Here is a 27,004-nt window from a genome sequence, read left to right as displayed (position 1 = left end):
TCCCTATTTAGAACTTCCCTCGACGAAATCAGTCCGGTCGCCTTGGTAATTGATTCAACCGTCCAAACCTGAACCCACGCTAATTTATTCCGGGACAAAACCCCACACAAAGACTCCATCTCCTCTCAGGAACGTGATTGATCTTGTAGTTTTTTTTTTTCCTCCGTGTTGTCTTTTGTGCTTTTAAAGAACTCAAAGTCGATTAAAAATAAAATGGCCTTTACTGACTGAGTTTAATGAAGAGAATCCCCAGCAAACCTACGGCAGACTACTTTTCAGCTCCGTTTTAGCGAAGCCCTAAAGCAGCTCCCCACTTCAAAGCGAGGCGGTTTTTGCAGCAATGGTGTCGGCTCCAATGAGAAGTTGAATGCGAGTTCAACCGCACATAATTCCTCCTTGAGTAATAAAGCATTTCCCGCCACTCCGCGTTGTCCACCTGCCCCACTAGCGAAGATTCTGCCCGGACGCCTGCAGTTATTGATCCTAAAAACCACAAGGTTAGATGTAATGGTCCAAAGCGACAGAGAGATATGTATTCATACACTCTGGCTGACACCAGACAACCCGCATCAGTTTTGATTTAGCGCATACGGAGAGAAGCACGGGCCTGTGAATTCTCCTGAAAGAAAAGATGGAACAAATGGATGGGAGTGACTGTGCGGCATGGCAGTTCTGCTCAGTGCCTCGGGCAGATTTGGGTCAAGCAGTGTCAAAGGCTTTGTGTCACCCATGTATATATGCTGCATGGAAGGGAGGCGGGGGGGGGGGGCAATCACACCTTAATATTCAAGGTCTAAAGCAACGACAACGTGCTGCACGATGTGACGAGGCAAGATCACATTACCCATTTAAATAGCACGCCCAGAGCCGCGGCAATGCTCCGCTCGCACGGATCGCTGTGCTATGGCGCACGCGCAGCATACTGCCATGTCTCCAAGCGAGACCGTGAGTGGGCCACATTTAAAGGGAATGAAAAGGAGCCGCTTTGATTGACGGTGACTGAACTCTGCTGCCCCTGAGTGGTGCGGCGTGACCGCTCTCAGATTTGCCATCATGCATTTGTCTACAAAAATTAGCAACAGCGGTCTAACCCGGTTACCAAAATTGCTGCCCTTACCCCGCAGTTTTAATCACTTGACAAGAGAGATAACTCGCATGACTGTAAAGTTATGGCACTTATGTATATAAACCCAATTTTAAGAGCGATACATTTTTCAATTGCAGACTCAAATACTATTTTTTTTTAAAGAGAGTACTTCTCATGCAAGCCTCAGTTTGAAGTTATGGCATACCACTATACATATTTACAAGCGATTCAGTGTCAAGCTTGAAAACAATGAATAATTCCTAACGCAACAGCAGTCAAAGTCTCAAATATGAAGTCAGCACTCCTGATGAGTCAAAGCACAATTCCTCACTTTGGAGTAGCCTGGAGTGACGCTTTTTGTCCTATTCTGAAGAGGCCGCATGTTGGTCTTTTTGACCCCAAGCGTGTCATAATACCTTAAGACTTCCAACGGGAGGCTTCGGAGGCACGTGCCAGCACAAAAGCCTCAACTCCACTTTGTCTTCCATTTTGGCTCAAGTACTCGGTTGGATGGTCTCCAAACCTGGTAGTCATGGAGTCTCCAGAGCGCCGGGTGAGTACCTGACCTGAATATTTGCTCAGGGACGAGAGCATGCTAAGGCCGTTTCCACGCCACAACTCGCCCGACGCCGACCAGCACGCTAGAAACTGAGGAGTGTCAAAGAGGCTCTGTTTGCCCGGAGCCCTTCAAATGGGAATATTAACCGCTTTACATTTGCTGCCAAGTTCATCAAGTACGGCCACCATCTGACTTTCATGAGGAGGAGAGCTTGAAATGTACTCACATCCCCGAGAGATTAGTCGCCTCTGCAACGCACGGCAGGAAAGGCCTTTCGTTTTGCTGTTGCCACAACAAAACCGAAGCAATAAAAATAATGGCCATTGATCAAATCCTACCCATCCACGATCGGTCCTCAGAAAAAAAAGAGCCGAGCCGCCGTGCAGCGAGTCTGCAGGGCCGCGGCGGTGGTGATGATGGCTTTTTAAAGCGGCTGGGAGGGAGACGACGGGTGTGAATGAGGATGCCGATGATCTTAATTGCGAGTCAGCCCGGTTAGAGAATCAGAAGGGTGGAAAACAGAAGGTAACAATCGCCGGGCCTGACCTGCATGTTAACCTAATGCTAGACTCTAGTGCCACCTATTGAGATGGTTTAATACAAAGCATCGCCTGGCCGTTTAATTGCTTCTTTTAATGCCTGTGCTGGAACTTCATTCTTACCCATTACGCGTGTGATTACAAAAATAAAATAAATCTATCCCGTGTGAACATTTTACGTGCCGCTGTCCCGATGCGCACAGACAGACACTTTTCGTGGCAACTCCACGGCAACTCGGGGATGGCGCAAAAGCGCGGAGGTCGCGGGATTACCTTCTTTGAGCAGACGAGAGTGGATGAGGAGGATGAGGAAGCAGCAGATCGCGGCACCAGTCAGCGCCCACGCAACTCGGAGCAGCTGCATCCTGGCGGAGGGGACGACGGTGGCGGCGGCGGCTTAGTGAGCGGGGATGGAAAGGGTCCAGGAGAATGGGTAGGGGGGGGGGGGAGCTCCAAACTCACAAAATCAAACTGTGCTACGATGCAGTATTTGTGTATTATGCTTAAAAAAAAAAAAAAAATCAAAAATCAATCCAGAACGTTAGTCCAAGTGGAGCGGCTTGAGTGCGTCACAGTGCCTCCAAAACGGGCCGGACGCCCATCGTCTTTTTCACTTGTTCACCACCTCCTGCTCTCCCTTCGGCGCTGTCGTGATGCGATCCACGGGAGCGTGTCCTTGGAGTCTGCCTTCGTCGGAGTCGATGCGCGTTTTACGCGTGCGCGCGGTTCTCCGAGGCGCGCCGAAGATGCCCACGGTCGCCGCTCTCCACTGCATGTTAGGCGCGCGTCACTGCGACCACCACAGCCGTCGCTCAGGCTGAGGCAAACGGGAGCCACCAAGTCCCCCTTGCAGCCCCTCTCTCTCTATTTCTGCTTTTCCCTCCCTCTCTCTCTCTCTCTCTCTCTCTCTCTCTCTCTCTCTCTCTCTCTCCACTCAAGGTTGCTGTTCCATCTCCCTCCCTCCATTTTCTCCCTCCTCCTCCTCCTCCTCCCACCCTCTCCAGGCAGTCCAATGCGACTTATTTAGCCTTGATAAGTATGGCTGTCAGATGCATCTCCTCAATAATCACCATGCTTGATAAACACTTGGGCAATCACAAGAGTGACTGGCTCGTGTGACAGCTTCTCCCCCACAGCCCAGGCTGCCAAAACGCCATTGTTCTCACCGAATAACAGTATAATATGCGCAGAAAGTGTCGGAAAGCAGCAATACAGTACAGATCCCCCCCATGTCATAATTAGCAATGTTTTGTTTCCATAATATGTCACTCACCGTTAAAACATTTATGCCATTTTTGTGATGTTATTCTCTCACTTAACACACACACACACACGTGCATATTCTTATATTCAAAATATATATTTCATTGTGCGCCTACGCTGTATGATGAATCTGATCGTCACTTTTATTCTATGCAACATCTGCCGTTTTGTTTGCTCCACCGAGCAGTGTGCAGGTACGCACATCTTTTGTCAAAAGTTCTGAATGTTCCGTATCTGATCTTTTCCGTTGTAGTTTAATTTGACTACCAAGCGGAAAAAAAAAAAAAAAAAGCTACAGCTGTACATACACCGTTGTTTCTAGAGAGGAATGGAATAGTAATTGGGATATAAATTCAATTCATGATGAAAAATAATAAAAGCGGGAAGGACCAAAAAGCAATCCAAGTTGACCGTGACATGAGCCAAAGGCTTTTGTTATCTTCTAATAGTGGCATTTTGCGCGATCCAGCAATTAATACATAAATAAATCTGCAAAATAGCCTCCCACTTTTGGTATCCTTCCGGGTACCGACGGCAAAACGGTGGAGCTCGTCTGTTTCGAGAGGGCACAAATCGTCATATTCATCCTTCCATCCATCCATTTTCTTTGCCACTTATCCTCACGAGGGTCGGGGCCTATCCCGGCTGTCAACAGGTAGGAGGTGAGGCCAATCGCAGGGCACATCGAGACTAACAGCCGCACTCACAATCACACCTTGGCGCAATTTAGAGTGTCCAATTAATGTTGCAGGGTTTTTTTTTTTTGGGATGTGGGCTGAAATCAGAGTGCCTGGAGAAAACCCACACAGCCACGGGGAGAACATGCAAACTCCACACAGGCGGGTCCGGGATTGAACCCAGGACCACACAACTGTGAGGCCAATGCTTTCCAGCTGCTCCGCTGTGCCGCCCTTACCTACCAATTAGGATAAATATTTAATTCGCTATCAAGATCCATTTGAAGCAAACGGCCAATTTCTGGACTCCATGTTGAAGACTAAAAGAAAATAATTTGATATTGAAATGAAAAAGACACAATAAGACTATTTTTATCAGAATTTACACTTTTTAAACCCGGTATAATTTCCTGTGAAGCCTCTGGGTTTTGGCAACAAGCGACATGCTTCATCGTTCCTCGGTTTATCATCCAAAATGAGTCATCACCAACTGAAACCAAATACAAATATACCCAAAATGTATATTACGGCTAGAAATTCTTGAAAAGTGTCTGAAAATAATCCAAAGAAAGCACCGTGGCTGAAGGAGTATTGACTACATTGCAAAGCATCCAATGGAGGCAAACAATAGCCGGCATAATCCCGCCCCTGCAGAGCAAAACAAATGCATTTGTTTCTTCATCTTTATTTCCCTGTATGCTGTTTTAAGCTAGAACAGAACATTTTAATGTGCCGCAACAACGCAGAACACATTTGTAGGGCATCCATTTTTCACAAGGCAACAACTCTTTTGGACACTTCCTCGCGTGCCCACTTTTGTGCATTTCTAATCGAGGCAGATGACAAGCGATGGCGCCGCTCGCACCGCAAAACCGAGAGTCGAACCCTCTCTCTGCGGCTCCGAGCACTAATTACCTGATAACATTCTCTGCTATCAAGTGCCAAACCGCACGCTTTTCAACGCTGATGCCAATTCAACCACGACGACATGGAACCTGTTTAATGGGGGACTTGTGATGCATCCAGAGATTAGACCAGGAGAAGGATTTGGGGGAGGAATTCTATGCCGGTGTGCATGTTAAACAGGATCATATGGCCTTAACACATGCTTCTTCAAAACCACTAGACTAATTAAATATTGTACAGTCGGAGACTTTGCAAGTTTGGAGCCAATAAACACGATTCACAAGGCTGACATGTTGAGGCACCTGTTTTGACACCAGGCAAACTGTAAAAAAAAAAAAATAAAATAAAAAATAAAACTCATCCCCCCCCCCCTTCCCGCCGTCTTGTTACACCAATTCAAAGCGACACCAGCAGTTTGTGTAAATGAGAGGAAATATTTATAACGCGCCTCCGCCAACACCTTGCGGCAATTAGGCTCCGTCTTTTAAGATATTCAGCAATGGGCAGATTGTCGTCAGCGCTGCCTTCAGTCTGCGGTTGCAAAGCTGAAAACCGCTCCTAATGTGATCATTTAGGCACGCAACGACAATCAGGAAGGAGTTCATCTGTGGCCACACATTTTCTATATTACAGTCAGGAAGGAGGCGAGTTGCAGGGAGCAGAGGTAGCCAAGGTTTTCTGACTCAACGCGACATTTGCATTTCCATTTTTGCTAAATATTAAAATGCCAAATGACACATGCATACAATGGCTTGGAGTGACTTGGAATGTGGGACAGTAACCTTGGATAATGAGCCACATGCTGCCTTACCAAGTCTGAAGTCTAGTCTGGCAAACTTTCCATTCGAATAACATATGTAATGACCTTAAAGTACTGCTGGTAAATAAGTACTGGCAGGGTCGTGCACAGATCGATCCAACGTGGTGTTAAAGGACCAGCACTTTTTTCCCTGGCAAAAAAGGGCCCTTCTGAGTCCAATATTAGCAAGTATTTTTAAAAGTTCCCTCAATTTTCTGTGCAAGCCCTGAGTACCAGTGTGGTAAAATAGTATCGGTGTGTCCTATTGGAGTGTTTATTTTCCGGGTCCGAGCACTGACAATGTTATCAGTTCTATTGTTAATACTTTACAAATTATAGGAGTTCTGGAAACATACTCAACAAATAACTATTCTACATTTTTATTGGATGCAAGATGTAAACATCACGGTGCAGAGTGTAAAATCAATTACAGTCAACGAGATCACATTTTAGACCATTTAGGCAAAAATCCTGGTAATTCCAAAATGATTCAAATACTGAGACTTTAGTTGACTATTTTCTGTCATGAGCAAGAGGGGCGTGGCCACACAACCCTGCTCTGGGCTCTTTCACATTGGGACTTAAATTAGATAGTTATTTAAGTTTAGTCCTGTCCTGTCTTAGTTTATGTTTCATAGTCATAGTTGAGTCCTACTTCATGTTTCCAAGTTTGTCTCGTAGTCATCAGACCTCACTTCACGTTTTCGGATCCTGCCTTTGCTTAGTGTTTTGTGCTTCTACCTTCTCGGACTGCTTATGACCCTGTTCCTTGAATAAACCACGCCTAACATCATGCTCGCGTCTCAGAGTCCTGCATTTAGGTCCAGCCCTGCAACGATGGTTCGTGACATTTTCAGGTTTAAGGAGGATACTGAGGTGCTAGTAATATTCATTTTGGATTTTTTGGGGGTCGTTGGGTGATGGATTATTCAGAACCCCACCAGAAAGCGATAACTACTTCTTTGGCCGATGCCAAGCCCCTCCAAATCTTCACTTTTTATTGACTGCTAAAATGCAAAATTATGGATGTTATTTGAGGAAAATGATGAGCTAATGCTTGTGCCGTATCTTGTTTTAGTCCATATTTTTGGGCACTCATTTTTTTCAGGCCTCAGGGATAAACTATTCTGTCTAGACGCCATGTTTGATATCTTTTTATTTTGTACTAATCCTCTTCTTCCTCCAGACAAGTTTTGGAACCCGATTTTTCTCCCCGTCCAATGAATTAATAAAGCGTTCTCCTCATCCCACCGACTTCCGACTGCCTCCCGTTCCTTGCTCCTCTTCCTGACACCCCCTCCCCCCTCCCACGTACCTCGCTTTGTCCTTTTGCAGGTCACTGGCCGTGCGCCAGGAGGAGCCCATGCCAATAAAAGCCATGAGTAATGGCCGCAAACCTCTACATTCACTGTGTTTCCCATTATTTCCCATGGCCAATAAATCCGAAAGAGGACTTAATCAGAGGGAAAAGCCGGAACATAAGGCAAATGTCCACTAAGGTGTCCAACGCAAACGTTCCCACAATTTAATCAGAGATAAAAGTTGGGGCGGCAGACGCTTGCTGTATTCGGCCCCCTTTGGGAAGCTTCGCGGCTGTTTGGCCACGCGAATGCGCGGCGGCTGTTTGACAAGCGACACTTGTGAACTCTGAATAAACTCGTTTCCAAATCGAATAGAGGGATAATTAAATGAATATTTTCATCATTTGGTTTAGTCAAAGAAAGACCGGAGACGCTCTCGAGAGGGCACGCGCGTCACGTCGTTTGAAACAAACAACGGCTTTCCCGCAATGTATTTTGGAAAATATGCGGTCAGCGCCTGCAAATCCATAACTTTGTTTACTTTTCCGACAACGTAACGATTTTAAGGCCGGTGTATAGTTGTAAATTCCCTTCCGTGACAAATCACGACGCGTTGACGAGACTTCGCTTTCCCTCTGACAATATTGGCTGTAGCGTAAAATCAAGTAAAAACGTTCGCGTTGATTGACAAGATGAAATCCACGATGCAAATTCTTGGCGGTCCCTTAAGCTTTTCTGACAAGTTTTTAATCTCAACGCAGTAATGACTGGCGCGTGAGCCATTAAAGCCGCTCCTCTTCATATCTCGCATCTCTGCGTTGCTTTCCCCAAGTCTTTAATCTCGTAGTCCGTAGTCACGCTTCCGTATAATTCTTTTTCTATTCTCAAAATGAATTTGTGATGTCAAAATAGCCGTTCCAACGCACTCATAATGCTAAATGTGCGCGCTTTTCGTTTGTAAACTGGCCACCAACACTAAGGTCTTTTTTTTTTCCCCAATTGCTGTCAATGTCACTCACAGCGACTTGACAAACAAACTTCCCGTTTCGTTAATTATTTATCGCCCGTAAACACACGTACGCAGACATGGCGTACATTTCATTAAGTCTTATTACAGGAAATACATTTCGCTCCCAGACAACAAGTGGCAGGACTCATCCCCCTGGAGTCTGCCGCTAAGCTTCTTACATTTCCTGCCGTCTACAGAAGGGAAAGCAAACTCGCGCGCACACACCTCGCGGGTTCCTCCGCGCTTTGTGTGCATTTGCCGCATCGTCGTCCATCACCCCCCCCACCCCTTCCGGCGTTGAAGACTCACCTGCCGTGATTAGTTACCAGCAAAGTGCCACGGCGCTACAAAAGAATTAGTGCGCTGTATCGCGTCCTGCCCCCTATTCGTCTCTAACTTCCATTTCACCCGCCCAAAGATCACATGACGTATGGAGGCAAGCGAGCGCTATTTGCCAAAAAGCACTTTGACTAAAAAGATTGTACAAATCTATCTAATCAAAAGACAAGTAATTCCCGGAGGCCCCTTAATGGACACTGTTTGCGTCGGAAGCAAGCAGAATGACTCTGAAAACAGTTCTAACAAGTGCTGAGCCATCACCTGTAAGTGGGAAAACGTACAAGTCGAGTAATATATTTAAAAAAAACAAACAAAAAAGAATGAATGAATTTCAACATTTTCAAATGACTTATTTGGTAAAGGTAAGGTAAAAAGATTGTTAAAAAAAACACTTCTTTTCAACAGCTGTACTTTGAATGTGTGATGTGATGTCAGTCGGAAATTTAAATTTGTTTTTTACGAGGTAAATTGCTTGGGAAGGAGCTATAGTTTATATCTCAACATTGATTTGAAAGCGGATGTGGTGCAAATTCAGACAGTTAACAAGATGACTGACTGCCACTAGACAGTCCTCGCATGTTGATTTATTCTCCTCACACTTCTGGGTTATATCTCACTCCCACCCCGTCTTTCCTCTCTGCTCACCATGCGTACCACCACCCGCACTTCCTTTGCTGACAGTTTCCTTCAACATTGACCATTTCTATTTTCTGTTTCAAACCACTAATAATGATGAAACTGACCTCATTCATCCCAATATTATCATTTAAAGGAGGGGTGCCCAGAGGTTTTTTTTTTTTTTTTTTTTTAACCCCAGGATCTACTTTTCAAGCAGCCAGCTCCCAAAAGGGGGTGGGGGGGATGATGACGATGCTTCCAAACTGTTTTGAGGTTAATGTTATGTTGCCTCCTATATTTAAAATAGAGAATTAGCTTTTTGTGCACTGTATTGTCTGTGCTTTCATCCTGGATCAGGCTGCGGCAAGGTGGAATTTTAAAATTATACACCGTCTCATCCTGCAGGTTCTACTTTGGTTTGAGACCAGACCTTTCCCACTCGGAAAAGAGAAACTCTCATCCAGTTTAACCACTTTTTCGTCAATTATTCACATACTCCGACAGTCATTGCATCTAAAAACAACAGCATTTCTTTTTTTAACTTTCTCCATTAATATCGAAAGGAAACATAAGTAGCACGTCTAGCTCGTCTTTGCTCTACGTTCCCCAGACTGCGTTGCTAACTAAAGCAGTGGTGGTGGATGAAAGAGAGTGTGGCAGAGGTCCTTGTTAAAGAAAGTTCCGTATGCTGCCTAAAAGAAACCAGCGGCTTCTTTTCATTTTTTCCAGTACGTATGTGAATTGTGCCATTGGATGTAACAACCAGTCATCGCTCACTCATTGAATAACATTGCAAAATGCCACAAAATGAATAGCTGTATGTTATAGTTATAATTTTTTTTTGCGCGCAACGCAGATTATCTGCAAAGAGACTGCATTAGCGGTGCACAATTGCGCACACGTGCAGTTTAGAGGGAACATTGGGTGACATGTTTTTTTTTTTTTTTTTTTTGGCACCCAGTCCCGTGATCGACGCATTGAGCACCCCTGATTTAAAGAGTTAGCGAAGCATCCTGCACATAATCACTGCGCCTATTTTAGTCCTATTTAAACCTTTTATACAACGTGTGAGATAATATAATGTATGGCAACTATATCACACCGTACTGTTTGATGTGTTTGTTTGTGCTTTTATTTTGCGTCGCTTTACCAAACGGGCAGTTGATACTGCGGAACGAGATATAGAGATATATAGAGCTGCGTTTGAATTGTTCATTTGTGACCACATAAATAAAATAATAATTACAGGTACATTCCCAGAATCTCTACATGAATGTTTGCTTGACGGTTTTTTTTTTTGTTCATTTCATGTAAAACACACGCGGCCGGCTCGGCTCGGCTCACTTCATCCCTGGCACGACCTTGAAGGCGTGGCATTATGGAGGACCCTCTCGTGCTTTCAATGCAAATGAACCTGCGAGACGTCTGACTCATTGCTATTGATCAATTTATGCAACGAGGATGTCAAATTAAATCTGTTCGGTGGAAATTAAAAATCGATATGGTGACAAAATTAAATGAATCACAGTTTCTGTCCTACTTGGGATCAACTGAAAGAAGGCGCACGGCTACAAGGGAGGGTCAGAGGCAAAGTCTTAAAAAAACAAAAAATAAAAAAAAAACACTGTTGGCCTTTTCTGGGCGAGAACACGAGTCTTTTTGCATACGAGGCGGCGGAAGCTGGCGGGAGAATATGTATGGAAATGAGAGAAGAAAGGTGACACGCTGATAGAAGCAATAACATGAGCCTTTGCCTCAACCAAAGCATTAAAAACTAATCAGCGCATTCGCAACTGTGGTTGAGTTGTGAGGACGAGGGGGTGGGGGAGTGGATTTGATGGTTTGACCCATGTGACACTCTTCCACCAATCTAATTGCAACATGTCAATATATGCAGAATTTTAGTTCAAAGTTCACCGTTATACAATGAAGAAAATAAGTATTTGAACACCTTGCTATATTGCAAGTTCTCCCACTTAGAAATCATGGAGGGGTGTGAAATTTTCATCGTCGGTGCATGTCCACTGTGAGAGAGATCATCTAAAAGGAAAAATCCAGAAATCACAATCAATGATGGTTAATTAACTTGTTTGTGTGATACAGCTGCAAATGAGTATTTGAACACCTGGGAAAACCAATGTTAATGTTTGGTACAGCAGCCTTTGTTTGCAATTACAGAGGTCAAACGTTTCCTGTAGTTGTTCACCTGGTATCCACACACTGCAGTGGGATTTTGGACCATTCCTCCAGACAGATCTTTAGATTAGACAGGTTTCTGGGCTGTCGCTGAGAAACATGGAGTTTCAGCTCCCTCCAAAGATTTTATATTGGGTTTAGGTCTGGACACTGGCTAGGCCACGCCAGAACCTTGATATGCGTCTTACGGAGCCACTCCTTGGTTTTCCTGGCTGTGTGGAGTTGTACAATTTTGTCTCTGGTGTCTTTGGACAGCTCTTTGGTCTTGGTCATGTTACAAATTTGAGTCTTACTGATTGTATGGGGTGGCCAGGTGTCTTGATGCAGCTAATGACCTCACACAAGTGCATCTGATTCAGGATAATACACAGAGTGGAGGTGGACTTTTAAAGGTGGACTAACAGGTCTTTGAGGGTCAGAATTCTAGCTGATAGACAGGTGTTCAAATACTTATTTGCGGCTGTATCACACAAATCATTGAAAAAAATAATCATACATTGTGATTTCTGGATTTTTCTTTATATATGATCTCTCACAGTGGACATGCACCTACGATGAAAATTTCAGACCCCTCCATGATTTCCAAGTGGGAGAACTGCAATATAGCAGGGTGTTTAAATACTTCTTTTCTTCACTGTATATAGTAGACAAGTAATTGTAGCTCTTTCCTTCTCACAATCATTTATGGTGATCCCAAATTGTCCCATTTCACATTGGGCTCACCCCCATAATAGCCTTCTCTACTCCAAGTTTGGTGAAAAGGAAGACACTTTCAAGCTAAAGAAACAGATGCATCCATCACCGTCAAGTTCAACCTCAACATGACTTTTGTAAAAAAAAAAAAAAAAAAAAAATCTTACTAAAAGTCCGCTTTGGAAAAAGCAAAATCCCAGCCGTCATTTACAGTACAAGCAACGTGTTGGGCTATAAATCAACTTTACGTGGGGGATACCTAAATGGCAGCTCTTGCGCATGTTTGTATTGACCCGGTAGCAGCGCCCTTGGTTGCGCATTGAGCATGCAGATATATTGATTCAAATGTCACTTTTGATGATCCTGATACACTTTCACAACTAGTTGTGTCTCATCATAGAAATCTGCTTGGGAACTAATGAGATGATTGACAGGTGCATTTAAGTTTTTAAGTCACAGGTGTCAAACTCAAGGCCCGGGGTCCAGATCACATTTTATGTGGCCCGCAAAGGCAAATCATGTACGTCAACTTCCGTGATTCTTGTTCAAATCTGTACCAAAATTTCAAATTGTCATATCATAAATGATAACGTTGAGGTAATGCAAGCGTTTTTACGTTAACAAACATCCATTACCCTTGATTTCTGATTCCAAAAGTAATTCCTAAATTTCACGTGTCAAATATGATGAGGCGATCAACGTTTTTTTTATGGTTTCGCAGGCTGGGAAACCAGAACTACAATGTGGCCCGTGAAAAAAATGAGTTTGACGCCCTTGCTTCAAGTGGAGGATTGGCTATTTTGCTGCAATATTTCAGCGGAACAAAAGTTTTTCGGTGCTTGATTTTGGAGCCTTTCAGGTTTAAAAAAAAAAACAAAAAAAAGAGTGGTTAAAAGTATTGTTGGATAACAACACAGTCAAGCAAAAGGGTAAAGTGTAATAAAATGAAAAGAACTCTCGATTGCAATAACCTTGAGTCATCCTGGCATGCTTGGATTCAACTACTTAGGGAAACTAGAAGGCCGTATAGAAAAGTGATCATGAGATGGAGGGCATGTTGGCCTGGCAGAGACGGCGGGCGAGAAGAGAGGAAGACATGGAGCTCACGTGTGGGAAAGCAAATTGATTGTTTCACAGGACAGCAGCGAGGAAAGGGGTTGGAGTGACGTGAAGGGCGAGGGAATTTTTTGTCTTTTATTTTATTTCAGGGAGGGTGGGGCTTCAGCAGCCCGTCAAACACCAAGACTGTCACCGCAAGATGGTGATGGACACATTATTGGATCCTCGTAGCAGCCCTTTGCTCACTTGCACTTCTTCACTGTGGACATGTGGCCTTCACTTTGGGAAATGTTTGGCAGCCGGGGCAGAGGATACTACATTGTGACAGAAAATCTAATAAAAGCGCGTTTTGTTTTTTTTTGCTTACGCTGTCCACGATCCATCATTATATATCAAGATTTATGAGCCAGAAGAAAATGGCATTTGAATCATTGAATTATGAACTTTGACTCAAAATATACGGAATAGACCTTTCCGACTGGCGACGTTCAGCTCCGCCCCCCTTAACTGCAGTTGCCATCTCCCACAATCCTCCAAAGTGGCGACCGAACAGAACAGGTTTGAAGTGGATTCTCTCTCGCGTATTCCCGGGAGCATTGCGCTATGTTTTTTTTGCCGAATGAGCCAGACTTGTCGAAGAGGGTTCTACAGGGAGGTCTCAACTATTTCACATAAGGGTATGTACACGGAATTAAGAATTTGGACGGAGCAGAACGCAATGTCAGAGTCACAGCGAAACGTTGGCGATCGATGCAAAAAAGTTTGACGCCTGACAAACTTCATATTGAAATTCAACAGGATAAAATAGTGGAATCGTACTGCGCATGTAAAGCATGGTGAGTACTTTTTACTTGGAAAGATAACGAGTAATATCATTGTAGTCTTTATAAGTGAGCGGGTGTATTCATTTAACTGGGCTCGTAATGGAACCCAGTGGTCTGTCTTCAAAGTCAGATGCGATAAAAATCGGCAAATAGACATTTCTCTTGCATGACACGGCGCATTTACGTATCCCTAACCCGACTCTTCGGCATAAAACATGACACACTTCATTCGGAAGGTCAGTGATACGCTAACAAAGTGAAAGTTGTTCTCCTGCACTGATAATAAATCAAACTCTGAGAAGTTACTTCTCACTCACTTACCTTCGAACATACAGTCTTGTGTTTGTTGATATTGTCCACACTTAGTTGTACGTACGCTCTTCCGCGAGCCTTAATTCAACGTAGATACTTCGTCAACTGTGTTTTAGGCTTTGGAAAATTAATCAAGCGGCGCCCCTTGTAACCTAGCCGGATAGCTTTCATCAGAATTGCACGTTCCCCAAGCGGATCTGAGGACGATTTCCTTCGTAACATTAACTTTTCCAAGCGCACGCTACTGACAACCAGCATTGCTTGTGGGGCAATACGGCGAGAGGGGCGTGTTAAGACAACGCGGCTATCTTATTGGCTGTTATTGCACGAGTGATTGACAGGTCGGAAAGGTCCATTAGGGTCAGTCGTATCTCGGGGCCCCACTTTACATCACAGAGGACATGAGAATAAAGTCTGGCATGTTTTCCGGCCTCTCCAGGTGCTACGCTCTGTCTGAAAGCTCCAACAATACGGGGGGATAACTCATAATTCCGAGCTGGCTTTGCCTCTTGATACTGTGAAAATATGGCTTGAGACTTCATGATCCCCCGCAATAGAGATGCGATGGCACCATCTTCATACTCTGATGAGACTGCGGCGGCGTCCGTACAGAAGAGGGAAACGTCAGCAATTGCATTCTCAATGCCATTGGAGACAAAAAAAAAAAAAAGAAAAAAAAAAAGAGTTTTGCTCCCTTTCCCAACAACGCCAAAGGGTCACTACAGCCATATAATGACATCAAACGCCAGCTCGACTTCATATTGCCGCAAATGGGCATTCCAGAGCCTCTCACAGATGTGAAAAAAGGTGCCCAGTGTTTGACTTAAGACGCAAGGAGGGCGCCGGGAAGCATAACTCTGAAAAGATGGGATGAGAAGGTGTTGCAAAACCTTCGACTCAATTTTCTCAGCAGTGATTCACAAGCGTCAGGATGGGAACAGACCCACGCTGACAATGCGCGTTCTCGCCCACATGCATGCGTGTGCGTGTTTGTGTCACATTCACACACAGATCACTCAGAGAACTGAGTTGGGGGACATGAGCCTGATTTGATTTTATCTCTCTCTGCCTCCTTGGCTCTCTTTGGGGCCATTACACTCACAATCTCCCAGAAGCAAAAGGGAAATACGAGATTAGTTTTACGGGGTGCTGGCAAGTGCTTGGTGTTTGTTTGTCAGTCCCCCCCCCCCCCACCGCCTTGTAAAAACCTCTGTACGTCTGAGAATCAAATTATCACACATGAGAATTTATAGATCCGCGCTCTCGCCCAGATGTGCAGGCGTCCAAAGTTGCTTTCTGCCTGGCTCGAACATATTCATCATCTTCAACACACATAAGATATTACATGTATGGACGAACACAGGTAACCAAAACATCAGTCGCATTTCGGAAAATTATCTCTCTTAGTGGATGCCAAGGGCACACAAAAAATAAATAAATCTTGATCTTGTGTTCTTGCTTTTACCGCAGAAATTGATATGAAAGAGTCAAGGTGGAGTGTAAAGGGGGTCAAATCCTTGCACACGCAAACACACGCACACGCACATACAGCACGTTTAACATGATGACCAAAGGTAAAGTGGGAAGGACACGAGGTCGCATGGAATGGGACACCGCTGAAATGCGAGACGACAAACTACCAGAAGACTTGCCTTGCATAGATGAAAATACATTCATGTGTGCGTGTGAGTGCGCGTTCGTGCTTGTAGATTAAATCCTCTGTAAATTCAAACTTTAACATTATCACGATTCTGGCATTTAGAATGCTATAATAAGGTGGTAATGAGCAATATGATGTTTTTTTTTGTTTTTGTTTTTTTTACACATATATTGTAATGATTTTAACATACTTTGTAAAATACTGGGTGTGGGTATTTATTTACTCCACTGCAACTGGATGAAGGTTTTGTGAGATCGTCTTCAACATTGCGCTGCTAAATCCACACTTTAATTCATCCGAGAAACAATTTTTTTTATTTTAGTGCTTTGGTTAGCGACACGGTTAAAATAATAATGATGAACAGCAATATTTATTGTTACAGTCGCCAATAATGTAGGTAGGTATCATAACAGACACAAATTCCATCCATCCATCCATCAATCCATTTTCTTTGCCGCCTATCCTGACGAGGGTCGCGGGGAGTGCTGGAGCCTATCCCAGCTGTCACCGGGCAGAAGGTGGGCTACACCTTGAACTGGTCGCCAGCCAATCGCAGGGCACATCGAGACAAACAGCCGCACTCACAATCACACCTAGGGGCAATTTAGAGTGCCCAAATAATGTTGCATGTTTTTGGGATGTGGGAGGAAACCGGAGTGCCCGGAGAAATCCCACCCAGGCACGGGGAGAACATGCAAACTCCACACAGGTGGGGCCGGGATTGAACCCGGGTTCTCAGAAATGTGAGGCCAATGCTTTACTAGCTGAGCCCACCGTTCCGCCTGTGCAACAAATTGACAGTAAAAAAAAAATATGCTCTGATGCTGACACAGCCAAGTGTAGATTATGCTCTCCAAAACGGATGGTCAACCCCGCTCGGGCACCAAGCTACGAGTTTGTCGAGCTTTGGAGGGAAGAATGCCGGGCAAGGTCTTGGCACAGAGCACATGTACCACACGTAGCAGATTATGTTCTCTGGCTCTTGTCTACAGTACTGTATGGAAAATGCACCGCTGTGTTAAGACTAAGACACGGCAGAATTTACATACCAGCCTGAAAAAAAGAAAAGGACGAGTGGCTTTCTAATTTGAGGAAGCATCGCCATCTTTAACTAAACAACTTTTATCCACTTTGCAAAAGGGCAGATGGAACATGGCTTTGGTAGACGACTGTAGAGTGCAAACTACTCTTTTGTTTAATTCATCAGAGGTTCCGACAGAAAAACAAATTGTACACGGCACGGCCACCTGATTATAAGTGCCCTTACGCATCATCATCATGACAACAGGGTGCACTTTACATGTGGAGGCTGAACCGTATACATATAATTGAACGTACGCAAAGCTAATGTTATTGAAAAGGAGAAAAGCATTGAGGAGGGAAAAAAAAATAGATTGTGTCATAAAAAGCTTCCTTAAGAGCGTGGCCATCAAACAAGGCTCAGTACACGCTGATCACTCATGTGTCTGCATGCAAAGTAGGCACCCGAAATGCTTAGAGGGCACAGGGGATGTTTCAGCGAGGCACGGCCCATTTGCATATTTATCCGCTGACAATTTTCTTCCTTTTGCTTTTTTTTTTTTTTTTTTTTACCACGTTAGCTTTATTTATTGACGAATTTCAGCATTGTAGGCGCAAAAAAAGAACTAAAACTGAACTGAAGTCTGGTTTTTCTCTTAAAGAAAGACATTTGCATTGCAGTCCTTACAGACGCACACGCATCCGGTTTTCCACCCACCTTTTCTGTACGGACAAACTACACGGACGTAAATAAATACTCACACTTACACATGCGAGTCACTGTGCCTTAAAATTCTTCACACTTATGACGACGACTTGGCCAGTACCAAGAGAAGGAGGCGGAGGGCTCCGTCTGCGCGGCCAAGTTGGGTGTCTGGCAGCCGCCGCAGTCTACTGGGCCATCCCACCCGTCCAATCCATCCCTCCCAGTTCCTAACTGACCACCCTTGGTTCCTCTATGCCCCCGCCCCGAAATCCACCAATCCTTCGCATCCTGATCCACAACCATCCCTAACTGCCCCGCCTCGTTTCACATGACAGGCAGAAATAGAAAGCATGCTGGCCTCCATTGGAGTTGTTTAATACAGTGGCTGCGTGACGCCCAGACGGCCTGATCGGCTGCCTCGCACATGCACACAAACAGCATTATCCAAGCCGCTTATCCTCACAAGGGTCACAAGAGAGCCGCAGCCTATCCCAGCAAGCTTCGTGGTTGCCAATCAGTCACAGGGCAGATACCGACACAATCGCTAAGCGGGAATCGATCCCACGCTGCCCGCACCGAAGTCAGGTGTGTGTACCACTACACCATCAGTGACTTGATTGATAACTACCGATAACAAAAAACGGCTACATCAGGAACATTCATTTCCAAAAAGCAAGGTCTGTCTTTACTGTAATGTTTTTTAAATCGAGGTTAAAAATCTTTTTTCATCTTTAATTTTTTTGGCCTCAGTTTTAAATGATGATTTCTTTCCTTGATTTCAAATACTTTTAATCATTGAGTTGCCTTGTGTACGAAAAAGCGCAATGCAAATTTACTTTGCTTTCCCCGTTATTGATGAAATGACATGTAAATCCCTAATTTGCTCTTTTCTGAAACTGTTTTGTTCCTTGAAGGAATTATATATAAAGGACACTGGCGCGCAATCTATCGGGAATCTGCCTTCAGAGATAATACTATTCAGGTTTGATTGACGCAGTCAGATAATGCAGCGAAGGGCTTGTTATTTCTTTTAAAGCAAACAGCCAATCCAGCTCAGTCAACCTTTTGTCCTCCAGTCCATTTTCTGCCGTCGCTCTGATAAGATACCACACCTGTCGCTGTTTGAACCCCGCATATTCCCCACTGCGTCCCCTTTGCCAGATAGAAAGGTGGAGGGCTGCCACAAGTAAATCAATACCAGTAGGCTCCTCCTGCAATATTAGCGGTGCGACGTCAAGCCTCGGGCTGGTGCGGCGGCCCACGTTCACGAAGGGGCGGCGGCGAAGAGCAATTTTGATGAAGTCCCTTTCAAAAGATTGGTGCCGAGTTGAAAGATTTTGATAGCCTCTCCCATTTCATTGATTCTCCCTTGATTTCTGGCCTCTCTCTTTGTCTTTCACTCCCCTCTTTGCTTTTAACTTTCCATTTAACTCTCTTGCACTTTTCCATTGTTTCCCCAAGCCTCTTTATTTATGTCTCCGTTTTCCCCACCCTTAATCTTTCCTCCCGTTCTCCGTGTAATCCATCTGGCTGTCCCGTACACCAGAAATCAGTCACGAGGGGTGCGCGGATGAGAAATGCGGCGCGTTTTGCGGACGTGTGCGGTCCTAATAACCTCACTCAGACGTCGACAGCATGGCGTAATCCACGCCACCTCGGGAAAAACTGTTTTGCCACGTTTGCAGAGATTATAGCTAATCAATTCGCGCACACCATCTTCCAAACGAACGGCTCCCAATAAAATTACATCGATAAGTGTTGTCCCTGTCGGGTAAAATACTTGTTTTTCCATGTAGAGGGAGACCGAATGACGCCAGAAATACTTCAAATGCGCCGTGGGGACTACAAAACATCTTAAAACTGATAGCGAGTAACACATGGATGCATTGATTAATGCACATAGTCGTAGTGATAGGATCACACTAGCAAACAGAAATTCCAAACAATGGTGAACCGGTTCTTGGATGACTCAACAAATGGAGACAAGATGGAGATATTGCATTTACACATTTCTGTCAGTCGGGAGCGCTCTTCGTGGCAGGCAACGAACAACTCACACAAGATGCATGGACGGACGTGGAGTCATCAAACTTTGGTCCCATCCGCTACCCACAAACAAATTAGATTTTTGTTCCAGTTTAGTGTCGCCCATTTGTCTAGTTAATCTGGGTCCAATCTGGTCGCTTGGGCAAGTCAATTTTTGAAAGACGGCCATGGCCAAATTGACTAAGGCATTTCTTTGAAGGACGTCTGAAAATGGTCTAAAATGTCTGCATTACAGCCGAAACGGGTCGTCTCCTGCGTTTTCATTCCGTGGCTTCTTCAGACTGTTTTAACTGACTCAAACAAAATGTTCATGTTGACCTCGGTGGGTGGATTTTCAAAATGTCAACCAACTTCCATTTCGTTCGTGTGAATATTCACCAGGAACGTGCGTGTGAAATTTTGTGACTTTAAATGAGTGAAAGCCTTTAAAATGGCAGTTAATTTGGCCTCGGAACTCATCCTGGTTCTCTTGGCCCAAACCTGAATGCATTCTGTGAGCCATGACCAGCTCCTTTATCATCACAGAACCAGGTGCACTCTGGGAGCTTCCTGCTCGCCGTTTATCAGCTCTTCCCTTTAAAGATGCAAAAGCACGTTTAGCGTGTTTCTGCTTGTGTTAGCCAAAGGAATCGATCAGATTTTGGGCCGATAAAGTGAACTGTAGCAAGCCCGTGTTGTGTTTTAGTGTCCACACTGGGAAAGAGCAAATATGTATCCAGGCAAGAGTATGTTCGTCCCAGAGGGGGATTGAGGTAGAGGAGGCGAGGGGAGGGGGGGGGGGTACCACTTCAAAAAGGGCCACGGAGCTCATGCCAACCTGAACGCCAGGGGGGGGTGGAAATCCTGTTTATGTGTCAGGGCCTCGCTTGGCTGGGAGCGGCGGCTAACACCGCAGCCTGGCGCTCGCTCAGACTGCCACCACCCATGCATCTTTTAATCCCCAACTGCAATGCCATGCCACCATATTCCCACTTCGGGGGGAAGCTTCAATCAAAAGAGGAAATCAACATTGAATGACGTGGAAAGTCAACAAATTGACAGTAAAAAAAAAAAAAAAGGGACGGGGTTAACTGGGTGGACAAAGACAAGGGAGGGAAGGTTTGCCTTTCAACATTTGACACGCTTCAGTCTCATCGTGCTGATCACAAAGAAGATTGATCTGTACCTCTCAGGGACTTTGAAGTGGATTTTGATGGGGACGCAGAACGACGCTGACATGAATTAATGTGGCTGACAATCCGAGCCTTTTTTTTTTTTTCCCTTCCGATATTTTATGATGAACTGTTTTTGGCTGAGCTGCAGGATCCTTTCGAGCTTGATCCATCACGAACAGAAAACCCCCCAAAATGTGTTCTCTTTACGTAATCAGACTACGTCAAAACAACAGATGCATTTTAACAGACTTTGACAGTTGAGTTGCCTTGAAACCTTCTGAAAACAAGACTATAAGCATGCCAGTCCAAGACCCCATATCTTAGGAACAGGATCTGATGTGTATCACAACCCGGTACAAATAAATTCACTTTCCTCATCTGTTCTTTGAGCGAGTCAAACGACATGACACCATCCCAAAAGAGTAAGACTTTTACATACTGTATCGAGTGTCATTCTCAACTTCTGAGCAAATGCCAGAAAGCTGCCTTCAAATAGGAGCCCTCTGATTTTGGTGTCAGAGCTACTGTAAGCTGCATGAGGGGACTCGAAAGCATCCAATAGGGAACTAAATCGAGCATAAGTAGCTGTCACTCAAAAAAGACAAGCCAGGAAGTCAAATTCCAGCCTTCAAACAACCGAGTATCTTCGGTTGGGGAGCAGCTTTAAGATGCTAAACAATTGGGTTTCTCTTCAATAACGTAAAAAAAAAATGCTTGAAGGATGCATCCATTTTTACTATGACTGCATTGTACATAAGAGATTCACAATCTCACATTACTTTCCGTATTTGATGCGTTCGTTTGAATAGGAACAGAAGTCGTCCGAGGTCATTGAGAAAGGGCTTCAGTACCCTAGAAGAGGTCCTATCAAGCGAAAACACCCCCAAGATTCTCGGGACTTCACTGCCGGTGCGAGTAGGCGCACACCTCGGAATGATCCCTCCGCCACGGAGACCTCGAGAGAGCCGAATCCTTCTGCTTCAGTGATGAAATCCATCACATTTCTATGATTGCAGAAGGGGTCCTGGCCCCCCAGAGTCACTGAAGTGCATCCTTCCAATCCGAGAAAAGAAAGTGCAGGTGAGCAAAAATAGTTTGGGGTTGCGAGGCGGTGGCGTTGGTGGCATAACCTTCTGATTCATAAAAGGCTAGCATGTTGTTGAATACTAATATTTGATGTTAATGTGCATTGATTTTTCCACAAGTATGATACAGCAAAACTGTAATTGTAGTGGAATGATTTTTCACAATTGGCCCTGAGACTATAGATTGCAATCGTATCTATAACTCTATAACAAGGTTATTTATCAGTCTCGAAGTTCTATTTTCTTCAATGCTTCCGGCATTGAAGCAAAGTACTATAATTTTTAATTGTACTCCATATTTTTTTTTCCTTCGCTTCTAGTTTACAACGTCGAGTCATTGGGCCTTTAATAAACTGAGGGAAATAATCACTTCCCATTTTGTTCTATCACGTTTCGACGTGTTTCCCGTCACTTTTATGTCAGACTTTTATCGCGATTCCTCTAATAACGTTTTAAGGCTTTACTTGGTCAGGACATTGCGTTGATATACGAATCTGTTAGAAGATGAGTCGATTCGGTGGCCTGGCCATGGAACGCATAAAAGAATATGCCGGTTGCTTTATGGTCAAAGTTGGGTTTGTTCCCGTCAGATTTAAAGCCACTTTTAAGGTGACACGGTGAGTTCTCCTCTCTCAAAACAGATAAATCAGGGGTGTTTTGATTGATGGACACGATGAAAGGAGCAGCGCTTTCCCGATAATGCATGCCACCTCACAAAGCCGGAGCAAGTCTCTGGAGAGTTCAATGTGCTCCACCTGATCCCACTCTCGCATTGCACATCCTTTTAGCGAGAGCTTACAAGTGGAATAGTGCTCTTTAAAGCCCAAACAGCCTTTGCTGTGGAAAGGGACTAACTGGCCAATCCTCTCAATAGCTCTCGTCCTCGTGGATACGACTTTCTCTAATCCGCGGTCTGCTTGGATGAAGGGATAAAGATAAGATGCTTTTGGATAAGAAAATGACAGGCGACTATATAAGAAAATATCTCAAACATATTCAGTACTATTTTGACAATGGGATTGGGGATCAGTGGCCTGACTTGCAACCTCTGTTCGAGTTTATCCCAATCTTTCGCGCCGTGCCCTTTGTCTTTATTGCCGACAATTAAAATCTGATGGGAACTGAGAATCTAAATCATGTCAGCCGCACAGTCGAGATTGTGTGCAGATTATATTGTTTCTCTTAGAAAACTAACTCCCACTGGGTTCACACTGGAGGACTATTCTTCAGGCGTGTCTTTGCTCGCCCCGGGCTTCGGAGAGCCGCCCACACGCTACACACATACAGTGAGGTGCGAGCGTAGCACTTGGATGTTAGCCGGAACGCGTCTTCCTCGCGCTTTACAAGCGGCGACCCACCTGACCGTGTGACAGCTTCCCGGTTGTTGTCAATCACCGTAAGCTGCTACGCTCCGTGCAGTTGCGCCTACGCGTCACACGAGCGCAGCCCCAACGCAAACGGCTCCGGCTCATTCTAATCTAAAGTCTTGACTTGATTTACAATGTTTTATTAGGTCTTTTATGACGCAACCGTTAAATGCCGCTGGCTCGCGGTCTTGTTTCATCTCGTCGGCCAGCATGCGCTTCGATGTTGTGTTTAGGTGTTGTCCTCATAAAAAACCCTCTGCTAAAGTGGCTTTAATTGCTTGAAAACGACTCTTGTCGTAAATGAAGAAAATTGGAGGAAAGGAAATTTGCAACGTGGGCCCAGAATCGCTGGTGGGAAATAAAGTACAAATTTGTGACTGTACAACACTTAAGGAGATTTTTTTTTTTTAGGGAAGTACCTATAATGACAGCTTTCTACATTTGCAAACTGTTTTGTTACTTTGTGAAATAGAGCAAACTATCTGTACTTTTACTCAGTGTGAGTACTTTTGCCACCCCCATCCTATAATACACCAACCTGTAACCAGAATAACTTTAGAAACACCATTAATCAATTTTTTTTCAAGATACGATCGAGTGTAAAATTAGACATTGAAAGCATTCAGGATAAAATATGTTGTTTCCTCAGCCCACTTTGAATCACAAAAAAAGTTCATTTCATGCACTGAATATCTGAGTACATCTAATGCAGACCTTACAGTAAACATGCAACTTCAGCCTGGAGCTCCAGTGTTTTTTTTTTTTTTTTTTGGGTGACAGCAGTTGTCCCTTCCCCTCTTTCTTCTTTACAGCTTCTATTCAATACAGAAGCTTCAGGGGAAGTTCAGGAGGAGCATAAAATAGAGTGAGCATTCAATTCTGCCTGAATCGTTCCCGGGTTTGTGTGCTTACCCTCAATGAAAGGCGGAAATAAAAAGAGTAAATCTATGGCTTATTTAAAGGCTGCTGCTTGAATCAAACTGCAACCCAAATTGCGCTTAAATTTTACATGCCCGCGAGGGAGATGAACCACACTTTGTAGGGAGAGCGCGTTGCTAAGTGTTGTTCAGTGACTTGTTGACCTGTGATGGCCACCACGCTTGTGTGGAGGAGGCAAACTGTCGGTCGCATTCGTGCGATGGTCGAGGATTTCCACAGAGAATCCGCCGCTAACATGAACGCGAATGATGCAAAAGATTAAGTTCATCACTGCGAGGAGCCATTGGGGAGGTTACTCAGCCACAAAGTGGCATTAAGAACATAAAATATATATATATATATCAAGAGTGGAGATTTGATCAAAGTCTTTGGGTGTAGACTATAATCTCATCTGCTTAATGCACTATTTTACCATACATTTAAACATGGGCAGTAAATATTACCGGATTCCCCATTAACAGATGCAAAGCCACGACAGAACAGAAGTGCTTCAATAGCAAAAGATGGGAGACGGACGTGAAGACGGAATCTTCTTCTTTTCCTTTCGACTTGTCCCGTTAGGGGTCGCCACAGCGTGTCATTTTCCATCTAAGCTCATCTCGTGCATCTTCCTCTCTCACGCCCACTGTCCTCATGTCTTCTCTCACAACATCGATCTTCTGCCTGCCAGCTCCATCCTCAGCACCCTTCTACCAATATACTCACTCTCTCGCCTCTGAACATGTCCAAACCATCGAAGTCTGCTCTCGCGAATCTTGTCTCCAAAACATCCAACTTTGGCTGTCCCTCTAATGAGCTCATTTCTAATCCTATCCAACCTGCTCACTCCGAGCGAGAACCTCAACATCTTCATTTCTGCCACCTCCAGGTCTGCTTCCTGTTGTCTATTCAGTGCCACCGTCTCTAATCCGTACATCATGGCTGGCCTCACCACTGTTTTATAAACTTTGCCCTTCATCCTAGGGGTGACTCTTCTGTCACATAACACAATAGACAGCTTCCACTAATAGTTCCACCCCACTTGGACCCGTTTCTTCACTTCCTTACCACACTTACCATTGCTCTGGATTGTTGACCCTAAATATTTGAAGTCGTCCGCCCTTGCTATCTTTTCTCCCTGGAGCTTCACTCTTCCCTCTCCGCCCCTCTCTTTCACACACACATATATTCTATTTTACTTTGGCTAATTTTCATTCCTCTCCTTTCCAGTGCGTGCCTCCATCTTTCTAATGGTTCCTCCGCCTGCTCCCTGCTTTCGCTGCAGATCACAGTATCATCTGCGAACATCATGGTCAAAGGGGATTCCACTCTTACCTCATCTGTCAGCCTACCCTTTACCACTACAAACTGGAAAGGGGCTAAGAGCTGATCCCTGATGCAGTCCCACCTCCACCTTGAATTCTTCTGTCACAATTACGGCACACCTCACCATTGTTCTGCAGCCCTCATATAATGTATGTCCTTTAATATTCTAACATATTTCTCTGCCACGCCAGAGAAGTACAACAGTTCCTCTCTTGGTACTCTGTCATAGGCTTTCTCTCGATCCACAAAGTGAATACAGAATATACACTGAAATATGCAATTTGCTTGATTTTGTGATGTAATCTATTTTATGACCATGGTTAAGCACAAGGGCTCCGATTTATTTATCAGGCATCGTATGCTGTGAACAAAAATGCCTCCGGTGCGCTCGTGTTCATATTGAACGTACACATCCAAAGATAACTCGTAATTATACCACCACACCGGACTTTTTTTTTCCAAGATGAATTTCTCATCCTGCAAGTCATTATTGGCAATATAAAACCACTAGGGTGTCAGAAAAGGTGATGTAATAATTTCATGACATCCAGTCTATAAAGTACAGTGCGGAGTAAAGGCAAATTGATGGAACTTATCTCATCTTACAGAACGATTATTGCTGTGATTGAGGTACTACGACACCGACCCGACAGGAAATGGCGAGGAGCCTCACTCGATTCATTCCTCCGCCAGATGCTTTAAGCGTGTTGACTTCCCCGTGGCCCCTGCGGGCGTTGACTAATTAGGTAATTACGTGGGCGTGAGTGTGGGGATTGATCCATCCACCAACTATCTCTTACCGAGTGATTTTTATTTATTCAGGCGGCGCTCCAATTGTGTAGATATCTATGACACTTATCATAAAAGATAGCCTTGTGGCTTAATTAGAGCGACTAATTGAAACTAAAGTAGCTATTGATTAACTATAGGACTCCAACAAGGCTTAAGTAGCATTCCCTTGGCGGTAAATGTGCAATTTGCACTGGACATCGCATTGGACGCCATACAGTTCTTCTATTACTGCATATTATTCTAATTCATACAGCGCCAGTGTCTGTCGTCTGTATTAACACACGTACAGTGGTGTGCAACGAGTGGGACGGGGCATTCAAATGGTTTCGGGTGGGCATCTTGATTTACTACTTGCTTCAAGGAAGTAATGACTGGTGACGACTTTGTGGGGGAGTCAACTTGATGGAAACTTGAAGATTAGACTTGCGACTTTCACGATATGGCTTACTCCCACCTCTGAATTGCCTTTTAATTTTGTGACAAAAAAAAAAAAAAAAAACAACTCTAGATGTTCTAAATGTGTTGTTATAACAGACAATTGACACTTAAAATATATAATTCCTGGTCTAACAAAGAAAGGCTTGCAAACTCTACGGTATGATTGTACTGCCACCCTCCATCATTTTAGTTCATTCTAAAAATAATAATACTGCAACAACGGGTGTAAGTAACATTACATACAGTCAATATAGTACAGTCAGGTGTTCCATGGTTGCCATAGCAATATGACAGACAGTTTTCCTCATTAC

General features: G+C 44.3%; 1 protein-coding gene across 5 annotated transcripts in view; it reads right to left on the bottom strand.

The window, feature by feature from the left end:
- tafa5a (TAFA chemokine like family member 5a) overlaps positions 1-27,004 on the bottom strand; it is a 173,204-nt gene that overhangs the window by 68,524 nt on the left and 77,676 nt on the right. The window contains exon 1 of one of the 5 annotated variants that reach the window (XM_061806641.1): positions 2,459-2,549. The exons of the other annotated variants lie outside the window; for them this stretch is intronic. Within the exon in view, the coding sequence (XP_061662625.1) occupies positions 2,459-2,549 (91 nt within the window). Of the gene's footprint in view, positions 1-2,458; positions 2,550-27,004 lie in introns of those variants that run through there. 5 annotated transcript variants of the gene reach the window in all.

The sequence above is a fragment of the Syngnathoides biaculeatus genome, chromosome 20 (genome assembly GCF_019802595.1).
Source record: "Syngnathoides biaculeatus isolate LvHL_M chromosome 20, ASM1980259v1, whole genome shotgun sequence".
NCBI classification, from domain to species: Eukaryota; Metazoa; Chordata; class Actinopteri; order Syngnathiformes; family Syngnathidae; genus Syngnathoides; species Syngnathoides biaculeatus.
Note: the sequence above shows the minus strand (reverse complement) of the source record. Positions and strands in the feature narration are given on the sequence as shown.